The 24940-nt window shown below is 38.0% G+C and overlaps 1 protein-coding gene across 4 annotated transcripts in view; it reads right to left on the reverse strand.

Moving 5' to 3' along the window:
• TENT4A (terminal nucleotidyltransferase 4A) overlaps positions 1–24940 on the reverse strand; it is a 59181-nt gene that overhangs the window by 32106 nt on the left and 2135 nt on the right. For all 4 annotated transcript variants that reach the window (XM_066326704.1, XM_066326695.1, XM_066326686.1 and 1 more), the window contains exons 2-7: positions 12315–12438; positions 10811–10857; positions 9777–9897; positions 8132–8239; positions 7294–7422; positions 6054–6267 (exon numbers count right to left, since the gene is read on the reverse strand). In XM_066326704.1, coding sequence (XP_066182801.1) covers positions 6054–6267; positions 7294–7422; positions 8132–8239; positions 9777–9897; positions 10811–10857; positions 12315–12438 — 743 coding nt within the window. The remainder of the gene's footprint in view (positions 1–6053; positions 6268–7293; positions 7423–8131; positions 8240–9776; positions 9898–10810; positions 10858–12314; positions 12439–24940) is intronic.

Below are 24940 nucleotides of genomic sequence, written 5' to 3' on the forward strand. Positions count from 1 at the left end.
CCTATTTAACCTTATCAAAACTACCGATTAATAAACCAGGACATACAGATATTTATCTCCACAGGATAAGCCAGTTTTTCAAAATCTATCATAGAATATTCCAGAAGCTTTTATTGTATTGTTTTTTGATAAAGTTTGTGGAAGTCTCAACTGCCCTACTTTAGGCATGAGTGACAGTTTAACTGGAACCCTTTCCAAATCTATTGCCATGTGAAGAATTGCAGAAGTTAAGAACATTCTGACACCTTCTGTATCAGTGATAATGTACGAGAACAAATCACCCATCTGATACCTAGAACAATCTTGCTGTTACTAGCAGAAAGCATCTGGGGGCTTTCTATGGATGTATTTGGCACCAGACATCAAAATTCACTGGCAGCACTCAATTTAAGAAACAAATAAAACTGCTTTCAAATTGCATAAAATATGGACTAGATCTTGAGTGGGTAGAAAACTGCTTACAGTGAAAGGTTCTCTCCTTCAGACCGGTGTGCAAAATGCTATGAGAACACCAGAAAACAATGATCCCACCAAGTACGAAAATCAGTTCAGGGCCCATGAATAAAAGAAATCAGTGAAAATTCTGCTTTGGAAAACTGATGGGTAAAGGACAATCCATCCTTTGGAGGACCGAATCCAACAAGGCTGAATCAGACTTTAGAGGAACACTTCACTCCCCTGAGTGTTTTGTCCAGCAAGCTGCTATAGACAAACATGCTGAGATCTGCCATCCAGGGGGAAAAAAACCACAGATTCCTTTCAAAATTCTCCAACCATAATGCCACTCTAACAGAAAAGCAAAATCAATGAAAATTAACTGAAAACATAAAAGCATTGTGGGAAAACAGAGTTTTTCCAGTAATTCACATGGTGAAATAAAAACTGATCAAGAAACACTTCCTATTTACTGACATAACTGAGTATCTTGCTCTGAATGCACCACTGCAGCATCCAGTAGCCACTAGGCCTAAAGTTATAGAAGCCTCTCCAAATGGTTTATTTACTATTGGACTCTATTCTGAAGTAAAAACAGAGATCAGTGTGGGACAGTAAATCTAGCAGAAAACACACAGTAATGCTCTTCACAGAGGACTTCACGAAGGACTTAGTCCAAAGGTGGCTGAAAAGTGACCAAAATATTTTAGCGGTCACGAAAACAGAACACAATGTTAATTCTACTAGAAAAGTAACAATTAATTCAGGATGGGCTTTTCAGAGGCAATACATTTGTATCCAGCCACATAATGATATTCTAAACATAGATATGTAAAAGAATTAAATTGAGAAGCAATACAGAAATGGAATACATACAAGTGGCTGAACACGCGTAATCACAACCACCACTAAATTCAAGTCCATCTATGGTTGGACTTGATGTTAGGGCTCTTTTCCAACCTAAGTGATTCTATAAATTCACATAACATGAATTAGGAATACACACTCAATGCACACTCAAAGAATCTGTATTAGTTTAGTCTAATCTAATGCTAGGTAGGTACATTTGACAAATATCCTGCATAAAGTTAGACAGGGCTGCCACAAAATATTGCCTATTCCTTTCACAGTTGTCACTACCTTCTCTGTTGTGCCAGCAAAAGAAATCATAAGCCTTCCCTAAACCACTTAGAGTAAACTTGGGCAGTTTAGTCTAAATCAATGAAGTTATGTTTGAATTTTGACTGAGGCAGATTTGAGAACAGAGGCAGAATAGCTCATGCCATACCACGCTTAGGTACCTGGGTTGCCTCATTCTGCATCTGTAGCTACTTAATAAAAATGTCTGAATTAACAGGTTTTAATCAGTTATACAACCTGCAGAGTTTTCTACCTGGACTTCAGCTGGAGCTACTGTGAACTGCACCTGCCAAGTCTGTATAAAGATGACTCTAGCCAGTCCAGAGAGCAACATATTAAAGAAGCCAGAAGATCACACATTTGCATTTGCTGCCCTGAATAGATTTTCTTCTGAGATCACTCTCATTAGAGAACCATGTCTTACATAACTGAGCATCCTTCTTTTGTCACAATCTAGACTGATCAGTTAAAGCACGCAACCCAAATGCTGTCACTCTTTAAAAAAATCATACATACTTCAATCCTCAGATGTACATTAGCAGATAACAATGGTGTGTGATTTCATGTATTATTCAATCCTTATTTTTTCTTACAAAGCCTTCATCCCTAAAGGAGCATGTCCAAAATTTCCATCACTTGCTATCAGAATTACCACTCCATCAGGTAGCCTTCCTTTACCTGAAGCAGTTTTAAGAACACGGCCTGAAAAGGTAAAGGTAAGACCATGAGCTAGGACTGAAGCAGACCCATTAATGTTAAGCTATTAGCCAGTAAACAGCTTTTTGCAACATTCAGCATTAAAGAGGTTCTTTCATATGCTAACTTCAATGAACCTGTGTATTTTTATAAACACGTTTTAGACACACACACATGAACATATATATTTGCAGCCTCCAATGACAAATAGCTGATACTGAAAAGCTACAATGAATAATTTTAGGCAGCCACTACGGCTAGAAGAGATAATCTCATAGATGTTGCCAATCTCAGATCTATTTACTTCCTGTACTTGTGACCTATCAAGATGCAGAAGCAAGCAACATGAAGCATAATAAACCCTGCAAGGTAAAGATGCTCTTTTCAAAGAAAACACATTGAATTTAAGGTTTAGAACTTTCATTATTGCCCATAACAATTCAAAATGAAGAACAAACTTTCTCATGTACGGAGTGGCACAAGGTGGAACCCCAAGTTTTAAAACTTGGTGCTAAAGAGTAGCAATTTAGCTACTCTAGGCACTGCCAGTCTGAAACTAGACCAAAATTATTCCTGTTCTGAGCATCAGAAGTGACTGGAGGACCTTGATAATCACCTGATTCACAAAGGCATAAAATAACAAGCCCCACAGCAGTCTGCTGGATAAGTGCCAAGTTTGTTTCACAACCACAGATTAAAAGATTTGTCAACTGCAAACAGTCATGTCTTCCAAGACAGGATATTGCTAGACCAACTCCAAACAAACCTCTTTCAAGATGACATCAGCTACCCTCCTCCTATGAACAAGCTCCCTACTCCCATGAACAAACTTCTGGGTGCCTGGCTTTGCAGTTCTCCTTAATAAATGCTTTTACTTTTGACATATTTCACAAAAAGGACAAGTGCTTTGAGAAACTGAAATGGGGCAGCTACAAAAAGTTTATGGAAACTCCCTCCTTTAGACAATGCTAAGAGAATGACTCATCACCCTGTCCTAGGACACTAACTCAAGATGAAGCTTTTAGACTATGTACAATGATCAAGTATAAATGATTACTTCAAAATGCATCACTGCTATAGTAGTCTGATAATTCAAATCCAGACCGCAACAAGCTTCCCACTTGAAGTGTAAACTTCTGACATCTTTGTTGGAATCCTGGTTCTTAAATCACAGAAATTATCTTCTGGCACACAATAATCAGTCTCTGAATAATCTGCAGTACCTAAAAGAATCTAAGAAAACTCACTACAACCAAAACAACACAATAGTTTGATGCCTGTTCCTCCCAAATCCAGGAACTAACAGAAGATAATGAGCAGGTAGAATGATGTATCACATCCTTTTGGCGACACCTTTCATCTCTCAGCCAGATATAACCCACCATTCCATGCTGAATAAAAAACAGTTCCTCCAACTTAAAGAAACTAATCCCACTAAACACATTCCTACAATGTTGTCCTTGTGTTCCCTACAAGACTGTTTTAAAGATATTCTTTTCATTTATATCCTTCACTATCTCATTGCTTAACTAGTGCATGCACTCACATGAGCAACTTCTACTACTTTGATAATCTTTGAGAAATTGAAAGGGAGAGGGTTTTTTAATCCTTGTATTTTTTAATCTCATTTTGGGATTAAGAAGCCATCTTTTCAGGTATTCCTCCATGGCTTAACAGGAACGTTAGAGACAGTTTTGATCGGGCTAAAAAAAAAAAAAAAAAAAAAAAAAAAAAAAAAAAAAAAAAAAAAAAAGGATTGAAAAACAAAATTAAAAACTTGTGCATACAGTGCAAACATAAGTTTGCAGGGGTAAAACTCTGCACCAGCTTATGCTACTTTAAGTAAAGACATCTGTGTCCACTCTTTATCAAAATAACTTGTTCCCCATCTCCTTCACAGTATTTCCACCAAACCTCAGAGTCAGACACAGAGTGGATCTGAACACAAACTAATCAGAAACGACCCATAAACTGGGCAAGGACCTGAACCCTTGGAAAAGATTTTTGTACTGGGACAGAAGGACTAACAGAACTAAACTAATTAACAGAATTCTAGATGTCACTGACATACACTTGACAGGCTATTTTAGATACTGTTGGAATAAGTGATTGAGTCTGGATCTAAGGAGGCTGTACTCATGAGATCTGATTCAAAGAGCCATCCTATATGTTCAACATAATTTTTCTCCTACCTTCATCTGGCAAGTTCTGAGGGTCTGTGGTATCTGCTAAAAAATATCCTTATGAGGCACAGTGGTCAGATAACTTCAAAATATTGTCAGCTTTCATTTCCATTGCCATTCTCCTGTAAGAATTAAATTATCTCGAACCATACAAACTCTTCTAGAATTTAATTCTTATCAACTCTTTGACAGCGCACAGCTGTTCTTTCTCCTAAACTACAGTTCTTTGTTTCTCCAAGATTAATGCTAGGAGGAACAGTTCAGACCCCTATTAGACTTGAAAGGTTTTTTCTTCTCCAGAGTACTATCAGCAGTGATTAAAACATTGCATAGTGCATGCAATTTATTCTCCTTCAAACCCCAGGAGACAGAAAGGACCAGAACTGGAGGGCAGTAAAGGTTATTGACTCTAAACAATTGTGCCTCACGATGCTATTCAAATGGGTCTTCAGGCAAGTAAGTACACAGTTCCTAAAGGAAATCTCACTGATGACAGTTATGCACATTCACACCCTAACTTATGCCTGGCCAAGTACAAGAGTCATGACGGACATAAACTCTGAGTTACAAACAGATCAGAGATATGATTAGACAAATGAGTACCACAGGCTGCAACCTGTTCTAGGAAACTGTGAACATTCAGCTATTGACTATTTAGAAAGGTGCCAGACTTCAGCTCCTGATCATGGTATTTGCTTTAAAAGTGCTGTAAATAAGCAATCTACACACAAGATGGGACAGTACGGACTTTGACTGCCAATTACATTCCAGAAGTACTTGTGTTGAAGTCCAAATTAACTGAAAATTGACTTTGTTAAAAAGCTGGTTTGGAATTTCAGCTACTTGTGAGGGTCTAAATAGACTACAAACTGAGTACTATAAAGCTGGAAATTTTCCTGTGGCACTTAGCCAAAATTAAGCTCAGTTATTTTGAGAGTTACTGAATCAAAACCAAATACATTAAAAAAAAATTATGTTAAGTACTTTCAAAAGAACATGCAACTCTAAAACTCTAACTGGCATTCCCTAAAGATCCCTGTGCAGCACAGAAGCCAGTTATGCAAAGTGCTCTCCACACCACAGTGCCACTGGTTTTTACAGATACCCACCCCTGCTCTGCGCAGTCTCTGTGGCACTGCCCTGCAGGACAGGTTCTGCATCTGAGACATTTCTTTCCCAGATGGTATGATTTATTTATATAGCATCACAGACTGTGGCAGGAAAAGCTACACCTTCCAATTCATTCTCACAACAAATAATGGAGAGCTATTCTGCTAACAACCCCCATCCAGGATTTCCTGGAATTCTTTCTTTCATTACCTCTCAGGGCTTTCAGAGAATCTTATTATATACTCAACACAGTTCTGGACCTCCAAAGCATTATGCAACTGCACTGTTTGCATGTAATCCAATTTACTCAGGCTAAGAATCTTGTGAGACCTGAGGTCCAAATCCCTCAGACCTCCTACCCGACTGTACCTCTGTGCCAGCAGCAGCCTCTTCGCAGTGCAACTTCTGAACTCGTCTGACAGACTAATGCAAGCTGAGAGCACAAGCTGAGACAGAGCTCTGGAATACTGCAAGAAGTTACAGTCTTACCAGGCAGAAGAGGATCTTCAATACATAGCATAGATGGTCTGTATCCATTAGTCATGACTTTCATGATTTCTTCTTTGGCAATATAGGCACCTCCATTTTTTATTCTAATACCAGTTTTCAAGTAGTTAAAATTCCTTCCATAGAGTTCAAAAAATTCTATTAGAAGCATTCCAAGGTTTTCATCAGCTCTCCTGGCATCAATTCTTGGATGTAGCTGTAACACAAATCAGTTTTTTCTATTAAAAATTAGTATTTTCCAGACCATAACACAGGGCAACAAAAAGCTCTTATTTAAACAACTCACGTAAGTCTCAACTGAGTCATTCACTCCTCACGTACTTAAAGCACTCACATAACCGAGAGGGGGCAGCACTTCAGCAGTATCTAAGAGCCAAAGAATTCTTTCGTTTTTCCTCATGGAGCTTTTTGACGATTAGGGAATTCTTATCCCTAAGTCAAAAGCAACAAAGAAGGACTGCATGCTAATTTATAGCCTAGCTAGTAAGAAAGTAGTACCCGATTTTCCACAGCAAATCCACCCCTCAATGTTTTCAGAAAGTGAGGGGCAATCTAGTTGCCCCACCTGAACTACAGTTTGTGTCTGTATCTCCACTTATTATGTTTGGTATACAAAATTTATAGTAATATTTCAGTCAACGCCACCAGCAGCAGAATACAGAAGTTTTCCATTACCACAGCTGATGAGAGATGCTAACCCCATACCTGAGTGTTCCAGGCTCACTGTCTATTGAGAAGTTGTAACTTTGCAACATTGTAACTTGGCTATTTCATCAGTCAAGTACAGCATCTGACAGTCTTAAGCATGTCAAAACCTAACCAACATGTAAGTAAAAAAACTAACTTGATTGCTGGATTTCATCATTTTTATAAACACTGAAATCAACTACTCTGCATCTTCAGTCCCAGCAGTCTGGGAAGTAAAAGACGAAATGCATCCTGCAGTTTTATGAAGCACCATTAAGGTGATTCATGTGCAGGCCCTGGTGTAGAGAGCAATGCACAGCCTCTTTGCCTTTCACAAGGCCCCTGCTGCTGTTCCAGTCCACACAGGATAGATCCTGGATGTTTGAGAGGTAGTCCACAGGATCAAACACTCAGACCCATAACAGTAATGCTGCGCATTGCAAGGGGCAGCTGGAGAAACAGTACAGTAAAAGTGTACAGGTACAGAACCCAAAATACTTTAAAGAACATAGAAACAAATAAGGAACAAACTTACCTGCAGGAAACTAATTGCCATTAAAATTAGGCTGTAAGAGCTAATTCCACCAGTAAAAACTTCATTCAAATCCCTCTGAAGGAGGAACTGTTTTAATACTAAAATCAAGTAAGGTAGCAAAGAATATTTCTGCAAAGCAAAGTAAGTCTTATCAATGACAATGTCAACATTCCAAAACAGATAAAATAAGTACACAGTCTCAGCGCACAACTCATCTAATACAAAAATCCATCCAGTGCTGTGCTATACAGTGTTTCCATGGGAAGAACTGAAATGTGCTTTTTAATTCTAGAAACGGATGAACATACTTCAACTCTGATTTAATTGAAGACCTTACATATCAAATTTATTTCCCACCTAAACAGTAATATTTTTATATCCTTCTTTGAAGGCCACTGTCACTGACCATAGTTGAAGCTTTCACTCTAAATAGGACTTTTACTACAGAACATAAAAGGAAACTTTTAAGTGTGTAGTCACATAAGAATTGTTTTTTGACAGTTTAGCAGGACAGTATCCATAATGCAGCATCACTTAAATTCAAGGTAAGCAAAACGTGGTAAGAGACTTGCTTCAGAAGCAAAGTTTCATGCCTATCTGCAAATCTAGACATGACTGTAGAAGTCCTTTCACAGTATACAGATTTATTCACTCAAACACCTAGCAATCAAAGGGAACACTCAATGGACAGCAATAGATAATAAATTAAAAAATCTGTGTTTAGTTAGTATTAATGAGAGCAGTCTTCAGTAATAAATTGTCAAGCCATATCAAAAAGTTAGCTAAGCATCTAGCATATCCTTGGTAAGCAGCATAACATTCAATACACAGCTGATACCTTCATGTATTCCTTGATAAATCGAGCTGCCTTTACACCAGTTTCTACATTAAAACTGATGTCAACTTTCACTTCTGTCTCCTGGTCAGTGAGTTTTATTATTGGTACCTGAAAAAATTAAAGACAAGAATGTGAATCCCCAGAAATAGAACACTGGTGCTGTTCCCTAGCTTACTCAAGACACATGGATACCAGCAGTGCAAACGAATGCAACTATCAAGTCTGTCTGAGAGGAGGTAACAATCCTGACTGACTGACAAGTAAATGCTTTATAGGGAGGTGATTAACATACAATCACATTAACTTACCATCACTGTGGTACTCTCCCATAGCCATTAGCTATCTGCCTTCATAACTGCAACAGGAGTGTTTCATATGACAGTTCAACTTATTTAATTTAATGACTCATTCCAGTTAATAGGAGATCTTCTAATCTCCTAACCTGTGGGAACCACATTCCTCTGACCCAGCACTGCATCATTCACTTACTGAACTGACAGAAAACCAACCTCATATAAAGTAATGCCTGTTGGTTTATCAAGATGAACTGGTTCAATGCAGAGTAATGGAAGCCAGAAGAGATAAAGCAAAGCAGTCATAGGAATATGGCAGGAGTAAATTAATATAAAATGAATGAATATGTAAGTTTAGCTTCACACCACTGCCTGGAAGGCAGTGCCCTACAAAATCATCTTACAATCAATCATAATCTAAATTTCAGCTGATAGCGTTTCTTTTAAATTGGACTTCTCATATTTTTAATCTGAAATGGAAAACAAAAAAAGAGCAGAAGTACAGCATCATTTTACACCAACATCAGAAGAAAAAAAGTAAGAAGGCATAGTAGAATTGTAAGCCTAGCCTAGGGCCATCTTCCATCATTAACTGGTAATACAGATTCTGAAAATCCCATTAGTTCTCAGGTAAACCAAAGACTACCAAAGCTACTCTCATGTACTGCTACTCTAATGAAAGCCACAGGAATATGATGAACCTAAAAGAGGAAGACTGTTTTAGAGACCACAAAACAGAAGCTTGCTAACAGAAGTTTAGAATACTCACCTTAGTCCCCTGAAGAAAACCTCACTTGCCTAGTAACATATAATTCTCATGCATTAAATTTTTAACATATTCAACATGATTCAGGCTCACAAGAAAGATGCAAGAGATAACACACATCAGTCTCACAAATGGCATAAAGCTCTCAAGTAGTATATTTTGGAAGGGAAAACCAGTGTTAGGTTTGGAACACTTCACTATGCCATGAGAAACAAGACAACCCGAAAACCATGTTGAAAGCTAGACAGCTCTAGTTACTGGCTTAACAAATTTCCCTCCAAGGTCAGTGGAAAAACATTATGAAAATAATTAACTTATTTTACTGAATATTTTGCAAATACTAACTTTCAGATCTTTATTGACAATGTAAGTATAAAGTATGGCCTTCAGAAAACACAGTACACATAATTACTGACGTCCATGCAAAAGACTCCATGGTATTGCTAAGCACATACAGATTCTACTGAAATCTTGCAGAGAGCTGAAGACAATGTAACTTGCTTCAGGAAATAAGAACATTATTTATCACCAGTATCTGAAAGAGTCTGAAAGTTTTTCAGTTCAGTGCTCCAAAGCCATTACTTACCGTAGCTTTGTCAAGTACTTTAATGGAATATGGCTCAGCCACATTGTGTTTTCTCAGTGCTTGCTCCAACAGCTGTAAAGGGGGTCGTTCCCATTTCCCAAAAACAACTAGATCAATATCACTACACAAAAAGAACACAGTATAAAATCCATTAAGTCTAAAGTACAGCACACTACCAAAAAACATGGTGAGATTGGCATTCTACATATTATGAGTTGTACAAGGTAATGATTTTGCAATTTGCAATGTAGTTTCCCAATAAGCTTCTTCTAGGAATGTCCAGCAAGAAACTTTTAGGCGTTTTAGGGCCCAAAGCAGTATTCTAGTTTCTTGCTCCCATTACTGCGATGAGTGCTCCCCTCCCCTCTGACTTCCACAGTCCAATTCCATCTCTCATCTATCTAGTCATGTTGACAGGCATTTTATTAATCCAAAGAATTTTATCAGTGATTGGTATTCACAGAAACAAAATTTCCAGTGCTTTCCTTCTGAAAATTTAATTGATGTAAAGACAACATCATCTTTAAGGAGAGCTACACAGGTTTCCACATCCAATTGAACCATTAAGTGACATAAAATGCCAAATTAAGTAAGACATTTTCCCTCTCCAAAAAGATGGGCATACAGCACTATGATAGTTTTTTCGACTTTACACAGTAACACTGTGATAAGTGACACATTCTCAGTAATTCATCTTATTTAACAAAACACAATCTTCCCAAAAGAAATGCTAAACATTCAGTTTTACTGTCTCTTAAAAAAAAAAAAAAAAACCCTAAAGACTAACCCCAGACATAAGGAAGAAAAAGTAATTCATCAAAGGGTCAATAAGCAGAGCAGAGCACATTTGATATACTTCATGATATATCAAATACTTATCACAAATCTTGAAGTTCAAAACCTCTTCCCTTTGTCACATGAAATATTAGATGCAAGTTTTACTGAAAGTTTGACACACTTGCACATTTCATTCTTAACGCCTCTTTGAAATTTACCATTTCTCTAAAAGAAGACAAGAGTAAACTATTACTTACCTAGTTGGGAGATAAAGCCCTGTACTAAAGCTGCCAAATATCTGGACCTGAAAAGAACACAGCAGGAAAACATCTTGCAATTATGAATGCTCTCTTGCTTTTACTTTCCCAAAACTTCATACTTTTCTCCAGTTGTTAAGGATATAGCCAAGTAAAAAAGCTACTTTACTATATACTCTTAGTACAAACTCACTTTTTCTTACAGATGCAACTTTAGAGGAAACTTGGCTTCTTTAACATGAAATAACTACCAATCCAGCTAGCAGAGAATAAATTTAACCAATTTTCATTATTTATTTCCAATTTGACAGACATACAAGCTTTTATCAATTTCCTTTCTTCTTGCTCCTTCCTTTCCTTACAGGACAGCTTTACTGAAATTGGAAGAGCTTAAGTGAAAATTTTTCCAAATGCTTAGCTTTAAAAACTAGCAAGTGCATCTAAATATATCATTCAGATAAATATAAATGCCCCAAATGTTATTGTTAATAACTATGAAGTAACAGCAGGTGTTTGTATGTTGCAAAGCCGGTACAATGAAGATACATCCAGAGACCACAACAAATATTTTCAGCAAGCTTCCTATCTTAAGAATTGATATGTTCATCCCTCTCTGATACAGGAGAGCCCAATTTACAAGCTCACTTAGTTTTTTCCTGGGCAACACATGCCCTTTCCAGTGTTTATATCAATTTCCACAAGGCAGAAAAATCTCACTATGAGGGAAAATCATGGGTAAGGATGAAGCAGATGAGCTTTACAGTATTTTCACATCAGTTCTGTGGCCTGAGCCCTCACTGTCTGCCATAAAATGCTATGAAATCACTATGGTCTGAAACATTTTTCTAGTTGTTAATGACAATGCTGCAAGCTGGCAATCAGAAAGGTGATACTAGAAATACAGTTCGGAATACATTCTTTTTGATAAGAAGACTTATTCATTGGGTAACAAAGTGTTTGAAATTACACCAGCTGAGATTGCAACATATCTCAGGGAACACAATTTTCCCACTAGAGCAGGGCTAAAGTAATTCCTTGAAGGTCAAATTTATGAAGAGTACAAAAAAAAACCCTTGCATTTAATTGTTCTTTCATTAAATATTTTGATTTAAAAATATCTACACATTCAGGACTTCTAGCTAAAGGATATATTGGTAGTCAGTCTCACTTTAATATTCAAAATTAAGTTATACAGAGGCAATCAATTTAATATGCTTTTACTTTAAGAAATGCACTACTAAAAGCTGACAATTCTTCACATTCCCAGTTCTCAAAATGAAAAAAACATTCAGTAGAATTCATTAGCCCAAAATCCAGATTTGAAATTTCTCCACTTTTTAAAATCAATTTCCAAACACTGCAAGAACTGTGATATTAAGTCAATTGCCTTGAACTGGAGGAGTTACCTGTTCATTTCTAAAAGAAATAAAAGCAATAGCAAGGTTAAGTAAACCAAGCCCTACAATTTACTAGAGAAGCAAGTCACAACTGAAGCTACACTCACATCAGCGGTAGGCCAAAGATCTTTGATGACTGTTTCTATCCTTTTTACCACTTCTCTTCTCATAGCTGCTTCTTCAGGACGAGGGGACATGAAGTCATAGAAGTCAATGATTTCTTCATGTAGTCTAATGGAGAAAGTAGGATCAGTTAAAGTGACAACTGAACTATTTAACTATGACAATAAATTCTATAGGCCAAAGGCTTTATTTAGTATCATCCTTTAACCAGAGAGCTCAGAACACTAACTCAAGGAGACATTTACTATATTTCTTACTGGCTTAACTGTGAATGCCAAATTCAATTCCTGATTCTTAATGATTATTTTCTTTAAAAAAACAAAGCTGAATCTTGAAAACTACATAGTGATGCAAAGGTAAGCAGCACAAGACCAACCAAAGTCTTCAAGCAGGTTTATTCTTCCAGCAGTCCTCAGTTCTGTGTATGTAGTAGTTTACACAGACCACAAACAGGCCACTGGCATCAGTGAGTTTTTGCAAAGGACAATAAAAAGGACGTTTGAGTATTTCTTGACATAAAAACATCCACTCAGACATTCAAGCCATTCATTCATATAGAAAGTGACCTTCCAGCTGAACTCAAAGTGAGAAATGTTAAATATATTCTCAAGTGTGAAGTATTTTTATACCAATGTTACAAGAGGAGTCTTGACACTGGAACCTTATACACCTATTAAGCCCTTTTGTTTCACATCCACCAGTACTACAGAACTCTAGCTGCCAAATTTGAGTTTTCAGGTGAGTGTCATGTTTGCCTCCAATGGAAAAGCATCAAGCCATGCCAAACGAAAATGCAAATTAACTACTGCCGTAAGATTTTTCCAAAACATCTTTTTGATGTTGACATATTTCTAAGATTTCTGTCTAACTCACAAAATGTATCTAGTCAACATTGTAGAGAAATCCAAACACTGTCCTAAACCCAAAAATCCATCTACGGTTAATACACTTAGCCCTCCAAAAAGAAAATTTAATACCTCTCTAGTAGAACTCAACTCTTCATATGAGAGTTTTGCAATTAATTTTACTAGGTAACTCCCCTGCTAACAGGTATCTTCCAAGAGACCACATGCCTAATTTTTAAGTGTCAGTATTCCTTTCCACACACAAAGAGATTTTCACAGCAAAGCTCAAAGACACTTCCAAAAAGCATAAATATTCTGAATTACTGTTTGCCCTTTCTCTTATCTTAAACTGAGCCTGGACCCACAACTGAACATTTAACTACACACCACATTTAACCAACATTTCAATTTACTGATGAATCTACTTGATTCCAAAATTTTTAGAGCAAGACAGAAAATACAAACTAAAATGCTCTTGTTTAGTTTATAGAAAGTATCCTTTTTCTTGCCTTTCCAAGACAAAGCCACCAATGAACAAAATACTTGAATATACCTAATAGCAATGGGAATAATCTAAAGCCTTCCTGTTCTGCCTATAATGCTCTGCAGTCAGGAAGTACAGGGTGAAGGCAAGAAAAGCAAAGGGGCAGTCATTCTCCCAAGCCTCCAGTAATTTCATCTGGTATACTCTCAAGGTGAATCTCAACCATGATAAATACTAGCTCAAAGAACTACATTCCATAGATTTTTCCAAGTCTTTTAATCCATTTCAGCTGTGTTATTCATGGCATTGCATGAGAATCTAAGTATGCATCAGAATAAAGAGTGCCTTATTTTAAACTGCTGCCTGGTAATGATTTTATCTGATGTTTTCTCCTGGGGCAAAAAAAAGGTGTTACTGGCAGTTCATCTCAAAACACAAGACTCCTCAGGCTCTCAATCCATTTATCTCTATCCACCAGCAGTTTTCCAAGCCATTAACCCTCGTGGCTTTCCATCTCCTTCCACAAGAGTAAGTCCAAAGTCTGGTCACTGTTAACCTTCTTCGGCTTGTTTTCAATCCGCACCACGTTTTCTGACAGGTGGGCAGAAACACACACAGAGTCAACACGTAATTCTGCCATTCAGTCCAGAACACACACCTGTTTTCATTTTATTGTCCCTACACTTGGGAATACTGTTGCTGCTTCAGGGTACCTGAGCGCACAGCTGCTCTTGAAAAGAGACCACAATGAAGGAGCTTCAAGGTGTTTTCTGAACAAAATCACCAACATAAAGCCCACTCACTGAGTGCATTCAGCCTGAATTATTTTTCTTCAGTCATGATTCTATATTTACTAGAATTTAATTTTACCAGCAATTTTATAATCTAATGAACAATGAACTCCCACTGTGTCTGTCTGCAGTCAGTTTTTGCTTTCTATTATCCTTCCTATCTTTTTCTCACTCATTTCTTCCCTCCAGGTATTTATGAACATATCAAGCTACAGTCTTGAGTAATTCTATTTGTAACTTTCCCTTATTATAAAGGAAATAATTTATTATTTCCTTTGGTTATTTCTAAGCAGCAAACCTGTTTGGTTTTTACGAAAGGAATCTCAAACACTTATCTGAAAAAAAATCAGTAGTTGTGTTATCAAAATGAACACAGGAAGATTGATTAACAATGAATCCTTCAAGAAAATGAGACCAGTGAGACACAACTACCTTTATCAAAATATGCAGTAGACCCTTTTATGTTTGGCCAGGCAAAAAGTTCTGGTTTTTTATGGTATCAGCTCCATCCAACCACTCCAGGAGATCTAGACATTCCTGGGAAAAAATGCATTTACAGCAGCCATCCTGTATTAGGGAAGAGCATGAAAGGGGTCTCCATCCCCTCACAACCTCCACCACACACAGCACAGCCTCTCAAAAACAACCCCAGCGCCTTAGCGAGCTCAGAAAAACAGCCAACACACAACAGCACTCTCACTTTGATGCCCCACTGAGCCTCTCCTCTGATGATTAACACTGTCACAATTGTTAACCACTTTATGAAAGGCTCAGAAGAGTATCACTCATCACTAACCTACATCTCCTTCCCTCATCTACTTTGTAATGAAGTCAGGTTCATATTTTCTATTTTGCACTGGCAAGGCAGTACTTGGTTTAATGCTTCAGTCTGCATGGGACAACAGCAAAGGTCTAGATATCAAAGCTCATTTAGAGTTCAAGCCATACTTATGGCTAATTCCTCTGAAATTCTCTGGCATATACCCTAAGACATGGGTGTATAACAGATATCATTCTGCTGACTGGATTTAAACTCTTACTGAAATTTAAAATTGTCGTAGCCTGGAGTCAAAGAGTTCTGCTAAGAAGTCTCTTAAGTCCTTCTCTGACAGAATGCAATTAGTTCACTTAGTTCTTACTACACGATCTGTGCTCCCCCTGGTGCCTTTTCATGTCTCTCTCTGAGCCCTACTGACTGTCGAGTTTCTTTTTTGATCTGCAAGACTTTCAGGTCTTAATACACATGGCAAACCAGTTCTCAGCCCTCTGTCTTAACAGACTTCTATTTTGTTTGCTGTTTCCAGTTTTGCTTAATTCAAGTTTCTGCTTCTTAGAGATCAGCATCTTGGTCTATGTCCATCCACATAAAAATCAATGACACTCACAGCCAGCATATGGCAGCACAATCACTGACTGTAGCATTTTACCTTCTGGTTTACACCTGAATAAGCTTCTCAAAACAGAGATGCTTTTTTAAAATTTAATGTTACAGTAGTTTGAATTTTTGTAAACATCTTCACTCAGGTAAGGCTACTGGAACACTGTCACAAAAAACCCACAGCTCTCATGTATATAAAAGAAGATCCTGTATACTGTTCAGGAATAATCCCAGCATAACTTCTTACTAGCTGAAAGAATAATGCAGTGTCTGAAAAAAAGAGATAACAGTGGAATATTCAGCCAGCCAACACAGGGATCGTTTTTACTTAAGTATTTTGTCCATGTAGCCTCTACGATTTTCATAAGCACTTCTTAAGTCAGGACTGTGACAGTATTTTAACCATTAGGAACACAATTTCCATCTGCAGCACATGATATACATGCAGATACAAGTAACATCCTAACTCCTATTTATAGAACTTCCTTCAACATCTAGACAGATCAGTCTTCTCAATTTTCTTCTGCCTTCTTAAAGAATTTGGATTCCCAACAGCATCATAGCACCTAGCAATCTCCTGTAACATTTTAAAATGCCTATTGTATTACTTTACTAGCAAATGTAGGCCTTTTAATCAACTTTTTCACAAGATGGTTTTACTGTATTTATAGAAATAGTGGGAAAGAAACTTGTAGGTAAGCTGTAAATGTACTCTTACCTAATAAAAGATGGCAAAGATTAGAACACAGGGATGCAGAAGAGAGGCTACTTATACTTGCAACAACATTCAGGTTGCTAATTTTAACAGCCTGCAGGAACCTACCATTTACTGATATTCTTACTGCTAAGCACAGCAAGCATCTGCTGCTTACAGGCTGAACTACTGCAACAGAATTAACATCTTCTCTTTATCAAAAAATTACCCCTTCTACTGTTTCAGGAAAGGCAGCCACTCTTCCACTCTTCTAGTCTCTAGGTTAAAGTAACACTCAGGTGACATTTTCAGACTTGTGCAATGTTTTTCCTCAAAGGCAGGTTTCTAAGAAAGGAGATCATCCATTTTACTCATTTACTGCAAACATTATTATACATAAGATTGACTAATAATCTGAGGATTATTACTTCAAGGGCCAACCTCAATACAGTGAAACAAAATTCTCAAACATCATCAACAAACTAGAAGGCAAATGAAAAGCTACTTGAGACTTTGTTCCCTCAAGTAAGCATCTGGTTTCTTTTCAACATGACTACACTACTAAGCACATTAATTTATTCTAAGGGAACAGATAGAAACATGATTGCATCTCTGATGTGGAACAACTAACGCTTCTTAAAAACATTCTTTACTTACTAGAACAAGTATTTTTCTAGCTGAAGGCCAACACATCATTCAAGAGTCCTTATAAAAAGAAAGAACAGATGCCAGCATTAAAGCATGGGGGTCTAACACTAAGGGTGTGTAAAAATGGAGGTAAATAAGTGGGGAGATATAGGCAGCATCTCCAAAGAATTTCTGTTGAAATAAAGGTTAAAAGTCATAGAATCCATTCCTTCAATGAAGCATGAATTCCAAAACATGTGTGACTTCACTGTCTTGAGACTAAATGATGAATGCACATCAGTCACTGCACATATTTCGGAAATCTGTTGAACTGTACCTTCACTTATGACTAGGGCAAAGCACAATTGCATTATGTTGGAAATGCAGGTGACATCCCACACCACAACCATCAAGTGCATTCAACAGTTGAAATCAGTCAGTCTTACAGTCTAAAACTAAGGAACACAGTTCAGTGAAATAAAGGAGATATATATCGAGGTGTGTGTGTATATATATATATATATGCACACACACAGAGACAGAGAGTGTGTGAAAGCAATGCATTCTGAGACAGATTTCTCCCAGTATGATCTAAGATTAAGACATCTGCAAAAGGGGCTAAAATACAACTATGACCAAGAAAAGATGAATTCTTCACATTCCCACTCACAACACCCATCAGATGCCTTTACCTTTACACACTAGTCCTCCTCAAACCAGTAAGGCTCAGGCAGTACTACTCTATACCTTGTGCAATGTTCTAAGCTTACAGATGAGAGAAACTATGAAAATGCAGTGCTACATTCACAGACTGTACTGCTGCAGCAAATCAGTCTCACACTACTACATTATTCAGACAGCAATTATCTTTGTCACTGTAATTGTATGGAAGGCAGCAAACTACAGTGACTGAATTAAAAAAAATTCTCAACTATACTGAACCTATGAATCAGAGCTGTGAAATGTTTCACAGACAGGTACCCTAAATACCAAACTCAAATAAGAATTGAGCTCACTTTGCAAGTTAGCTACAAAGGAGAGACTGGAAGGAAAAAGTACTTCGTTCTCATCCACAGAACAAAGAGTAGTTTATAAAATATATTGTACCTTTTCCACAAGAGATCATATTGTTCTTATTTCCTCTCTAAGCTTTCTCTTTGCCCCACAGTCATGCAAGTCAGAGCCCATCCTAACTTTAGACCAAGTTTCTTGCCAATTAGATTTTACCTCCTAGGAACACCTTGACAGTCAACGCACCCAAGAAACTACATTTGTTGTATTGATTTACACTGCAGATTGCCAGACCTAAGTAAACAGAATTAGCCTACATTTTGAAGAAAATCGGAAACTAATCTATTTTTGCAAACTATGTCCATCCAATAAAACTCAACCAATTACCTTACTAATGGCTGGATGAACTTTGAAAAAGTTGCATCATAAAAAAAAAAATAAAAATAAGCAGATGTACATCCCCAAGTTAGTACACGGCAATGTAGATCTGCTACATAAGCTTCTGAAGTGCATTAGTCCTGACTTGGACTGATGGACTTCCCTACACCACCAAGGAAACATCACAACCATTTTGTTGCACCAGTGAAAGAGAATGCCATATGTTAAACCTTGGGACAAGCTTTCTATGCCAATAAGTAGAACCACTAAACCCTGAAATTCCCATCTTAATACCATTCTTTTCCAAATGCTCAAAGATAGCAAGAGATTAACATCCCAGACAAGTCAGATGGCAACAGCAGAAACATATGAGAGACTAATTATGCCCATGCAGATCAGGTATTCATTACATCAGGCTAGCCACCAAAACATTAAAGACAAGCAACTCTTGACATAATTCTGACCAGCAGACTCTAACTCAAAAGGCACCCATCAAACCACTACTGGCAACGAACCCTTCACATTCAAAGTCAGCATCTCTGCAAGGCAAAAAAAAGCTAGAAAAATCTTACATGGCTGCATTTTGCCACATAATAGAGGAACCTCCTTTAAAATCATAACCAAAAGAACAATGTGTTTCAGAGACTTCTAAATCTGATGATCTTGGAGGTCTCTTCCAACCTAGTGATTCGGTGTGTAAAGTTTTCACATTAGTTGTTTAGTGTGCACCACTCATCAGGTTTTAGAGGAAAAAGAGCTTTTACTACTTTGTCATAGGATTCCATCAGAAGATGTCTTCAGAAATCCTGAAGACGTACAAAGCAGGAAAAGAGGATTGGAAGATTAAGGATATCAAAAACGATTACAAGGAACAACTTAATGAGATGCAAAGCTATGATTGAGAAAGGCTAAACTAGTTCAAGAGCCCAAAAACCTGCTTCTGTTAAGTGAATTAAGTGATCAGCACAGAGAAAGTTAAGTGATCCCAATGCATGATATGTAGAGAAGCTAGTATTTTAGGTTTTTTTAATTCCTCAGAGACTTCCCTGATTCACAACTATGAAGGGAGAACTTGTCCCAAACTTTTTAATAGAAAATACTTCACAGCAAAACCTATCCCTGGTAATTCAGTACTCACCAAAAGTCACACTCACTCGATACTGCATTTGTACCAGAACAATAAGCAATTTTCTTTTTTTAATTTAAAAGGATTAGCTTTGGCATACAAAATAGTCAAAGTAGCCTAAAGTAGAATCAAGGCAATAAATTAATCGCTATGACTGTGCCAAGATGCTAACATAACTATCATAAATGGAAGTAGTATCTTAAAAAAAAACCCACATTCACAGCTACTTGGAAGAATCAGAGAACCACACAGGAAAACCTATTATGCCCTTGGATTTACAAATAGCTTGTGACAATGGCCCCATACACCTTTATGCAGGCTTATGAAGCAACTAAGCTGATGGGATGAGGGGAAGGACCCTTCATATAGATAAAGAATTGTTTTAAAGAGGAAACAAGCAGCTGTAACTCTCAGTTTCAATATTAAGGAAAGATCACAGGTGAAGCCTCAAAGCACAAAAACATCAGGCAAGCCCCATGTCAGTAATCAGGAGACAAAGCATGAGATAGAACAAGACAGCCCAAGATGCAGGAATACTGTGACACTGTCACACACAGGTGTGGTTTATGTGAGTCCCAAAGATAAAACAGGACTGCAAAGCATACAGAGGAGATAAACATCTGGAGGCAGGAAACAGTTTCAATACAAGAAATTATTTAACAGACTAAAAAACAAGCAACTGTCAGGTGATTCAACCTCCCACCTCCTCCTTTTTCAAGTCCCCTGCAAAAAGCACTCAAGGTCTGCCTCAGTAATGCACAGACCTGCAACTGGCAGCCACTACAACCCTAGTGACAGCCTCAGGATAAAAAACCAGAATCATTACATAATGCACAGCTTTACTGAGGAACATCTTCCCACAGGTCATTACTAATCCCAGATGATAAAATATCAAGACAAAATCTACAATAAGCATAACAATGCACTGCCTATAGTCCAGGTAGTACAAAAACCACAGATAATTTAAAGCTGGGAGATACTTCCAGGAGATATCACAAGCTCATGTTCATATATTCTTTTCCCAATACTTGGCATTGGCCTCTAAGGGTCTCACCCAGTACAGCTGTTGATGTTCTTAGTGCCAGCTGTCTCTACTGCCAAAGCTTAACAACTGGCAAAAACACCATGAAGCTGATGCCAGGATTAAACTGCTCCAAACGTGTCCATTCTCCTTTACACACAGATGTGAGCACCTGTCACAGAAGGCCTTCTCATGTTTTACTACTGTAGCTCAGCCCATCAGAACTCTAGTACCTCTGATGGCTCTGGAGCCTACTGCTGCCAAAACATTCCTTTCATTCCACTCCCCAAAGCAGCAGTCTCTAACTCTCCAGTAGGTATCCACTTCACATGGAAACTTTGTGCTTTACCAAGGCAACTTGACCACAGAGAAAGAGAGAGGTTCTGTTCTTCTGACAATTCATCCAGCAGCTAACCTGGAACTTTCCTTCATACCAACCTTCAGGCATGAAAACAATCCATTTAACTACATCCTGATGCTCTCTCCAGAAATTTACTGTGACTAACAGGCAACTACTCCCCCACTTCTCCTTCCATACATTCCAGCACATACTGCCTAGATCTACCCTGGACCCTATAGTCAAGCAAAACAAGAATTTAGTGTACTATGCCAGCACAACCTGCCTCCTGTACGAACACCTCCACTACAGGTGTCCAGCTAGCACCAGAGATAGAAACCAAGGACTGGACAGCAGTGTGGGTAAAGCACAGCCCACTGTGTTCATTCTTTACTAGAAGGTATTGGAGCAAGACAGACAGAACTGTTAAGCACAGGGAGGAGTTAAGAAGGCCCCTAAAGCCCTTACAAGAGATGGACATTTCACTGTAGACAGTAAAGGCTTCAGAGTATTTCCAAAGTCTACATTCTTTCACCTCAAAGTACAAGAAAATTTGCAGAAGGGGCTGACAATGTGGCATGCCCACACATTAATTTGTATCTGACAGCTCTGACAGCAGGATATTAAGAAGCAAGGGTTGACAAACATGCAACTGGAGCTATGCACAGTTCTGAATGCAATGGATTTCTGATAGTGCACTGCACTAAACCGTAATTAAATTTATCTTAAAGTTACAATATGTATCAAAAATACAAAAAAAAAAAAAAAAAAACCAAAAACCTCTAAGACTGGAATTAGAAACACTGTACACAGGTGAAGAAATAAAGATGACCTAACATAGGCTTAGCATACAGGTGCACCATATCTGGACATCACTTTTTGTGCACAGTATCATTCAGCTGCAAACTGGTGAACACTGAAGCAAGTCTTCTCTGGAAGCACTGCCATAACCTTACCCTGCTTATGAGAATCTCCCCAAGTACCTGCTATAGTCATCAGGGAATGCTGCTCTGAACCCTCCTTCAGCATAAGGAAATGTTGAGGTCTTGGTGCTCTTGTACTCTATGGCAGAACTTATGTGTCATTATCAAGAGAGAGTTAAAGACAACAGCTATATAGGGGGAAAAAATGAACGCAGGAAGTCATCAGACACTATGTAACACTAATTAGTCCAGGCAGAGAACCATTCCAATGTATCATAACAGTTCTGGTATCCAAACTAATCCTCAACAAGCCAATTCTGTTGTTTCTGCACAGCACTGTAATGTGCCAAGCACATATGCCAGGTATTTCAGCACTAATCCACTGAGCATCCACAATCAGATTGAACACTTAGTTGAAAATATTAAGCAGAACAGACTCATATTGTTATAAATGCTTTAAATTTTTACTTACTTTGTAAAATTCATATTAAGAAGCAAAAAAATTAAATCTGATGTGATCTTATACTATTCACTAATAGCTATCAGCTACACCTTCAGAGAAAGTACTGTATTAGCTGTGCATCCAAACAAAAGCAGTAGAGGCCTTAGCAAAAAGTTTAGAATAGCTTGATGTACTTCTTTTGAAGTAATATTCAAGCACTTTTAAACTCTCTGGATGTTTAAATTACTCAGATATATTTAAGATACTGACTTTACAGAAACAGAAGGTATTACTGAACAAAGAATGCACACCCTAAGATTCTAGATGCAGTTTTAAACCACATAAGAGGACACTCTACAGTACGAAGAAATAACATGTAGTTCTGAACATCAGTCACAACAGTTTGAATTAACCTCATAATATCACTTCTCTGCCTTGCATCTGAAACCAATCATTTTGTCATCTGTAGTCCTAAACTAAACTCAAGCACATAAGAATTTACACAGTTGCTGTACTAACCACTCTGTTAAAGCACTGGAATAAACATGGCTTCAATCTCCTCACTCCTTCCAAAATTCTGTAAAAGCGTAACATGGGGCAATCTAGGGCATCCAGAAGCACAGCTTTAGGACGAAACCTAATCAAACATGGTTTTTCACACTTGTGTTTTATGGGAAAAATTTCCTTTACAAAGATTTTCACGCTGCCATTATAGTAGTGGAAGCATGAGGCCACTGGGAAAAAAGGAAAGCTGTATATAAAACAGGAAAACACAGTGCTTATACAGCATTCCTAAACATCACCACACCTACCATCACAAAGCCACCGAGTACAAGCCGTGTGAATACAACGATGACTTGCAGTGCTACAGACCATCCTCAGCTCTGAATGAGAAAGCAGGAGAGCATAGTACTGCTTCAAAGCACGCAGGCAATTCCTAACAAGTGCAGCTGCAGCTTGGGAGAGGGCTTGCAGAGATTACCCTGCTTACTCTGTTACCAAAAGACAATACAGTAACACCGTGAGCCACGGCGTATCACTTGGAATTTCAGCATGTTGTAGAAAAGTGTTCTTTTACAAACAACATTCACAGCAGAGTAAGCTCTATCACTAACATACAGGGTGAGCATAAGAGCATCTATGATCAAGTCCTGCCTGCATCCTATAATCAATGCCCAAACCAGACTGCAGCTGAAGATTTTCAGGATCACATTTTTCAACAGTTGGATATACCAGCACGGCAACACTGAAGATGCTCTGTCAGCAGATGATAAGTTATCAAAGTGATACTTCAGGACCAGGCTGACGGTTCCAGGGAACAGCAGGCAACTAAAGGAACATAAGGGATCCACAAGAAACTCCTGTAGGGGTCTGTCCCCACCCCAGCCTAAACAGTGCATTTTTATTTGAATTGCCAAATAATACACCAGCCAGGCTTGAGGAAAAAGTTAAGCTCACCACTAAGCAGGAATTATTGCAGAAGAGAGATACCTAAATCCACTCCATCAGTGACAGTATTCTCACTTCAATCATGCAAGCACTTCATAAAAATTTTACTAACACTGAACAGAAAATTGTTTAAGAATATACACTTGTCCAAGATTCACCTTGGGTAACAGAACTCAAACTTTAAGGCAGAAACTGCTTATCATATTTACGTCTATGGTTTCAAGATTCATGCTCTCCTTCAGCACTAGTTAGTTCCCTGCTACTTTAAGGAATGCTCTGGAACTACAGGATCACACATGCTGCAGTCACTGGCATCCCACTGCCAGAATCAGGTCCCACTTTTGTAACAGAGATCCTTGACAGAAGATCAGGAAACACAGCTTCCACTTTCAAAGATACTTAGCAAAAACCTTGTCATTAACACATCAGAAAAAGAACTACCTACATTATGGAGCTGAATAGTGCAACTGAATGTTAGCTAAACAATTTTCTTGTTGTATGGCTTCTCTGTAAACTCGTACTTGAGAAGTGGCACAGCCACTATTACAGAAAAGCCAAAAGAAAACAGGAGGAGAGAAGATGAAGAATAAGTGTATGTGAATGGCATAGGTGGTGCTGTCTAACAGCTACAGGACATAACTTGCAAGGCTTGGATTTGATTGACAAGTTTGCCATTTGCCATAGAGCTGCTGGGTGAACTCAGGCTGCTCCTTCCTCCACCTGCCTCAAGATCTGCCTCACTTACACTGAGCTGACTCAAATTAAAAAGTTAACTCAGTGCTCTACCGCGTCTCTACAAAAATAAAACAAAATCTTCACACTATTTTAAAGATACTATTGGAACTTGAGACATACAAACTTCTTAGTAGAGGACTCAAAGCTCCTACCATAAGACACGTTTAAAAGATTCAAATTCTAACTTCCTCTAAGATATTTGAATTTTCATTGCCAGTCCAGAATTAAAAAGCAGTAGTCACAAGTCTTGTTGTCCCTCTCTTGAGGTTATGGTTTGCAAAAATGTAACTTTAAAAATATGTTTTAATACTTCCTCATAACTTTTAACATACTCAGCACCTGACAGTACTACACAAAAGAGAAAATGAA

The sequence above is a fragment of the Sylvia atricapilla genome, chromosome 1, assembly GCF_009819655.1.
Source record: "Sylvia atricapilla isolate bSylAtr1 chromosome 1, bSylAtr1.pri, whole genome shotgun sequence".
NCBI classification, from domain to species: Eukaryota; Metazoa; Chordata; class Aves; order Passeriformes; family Sylviidae; genus Sylvia; species Sylvia atricapilla.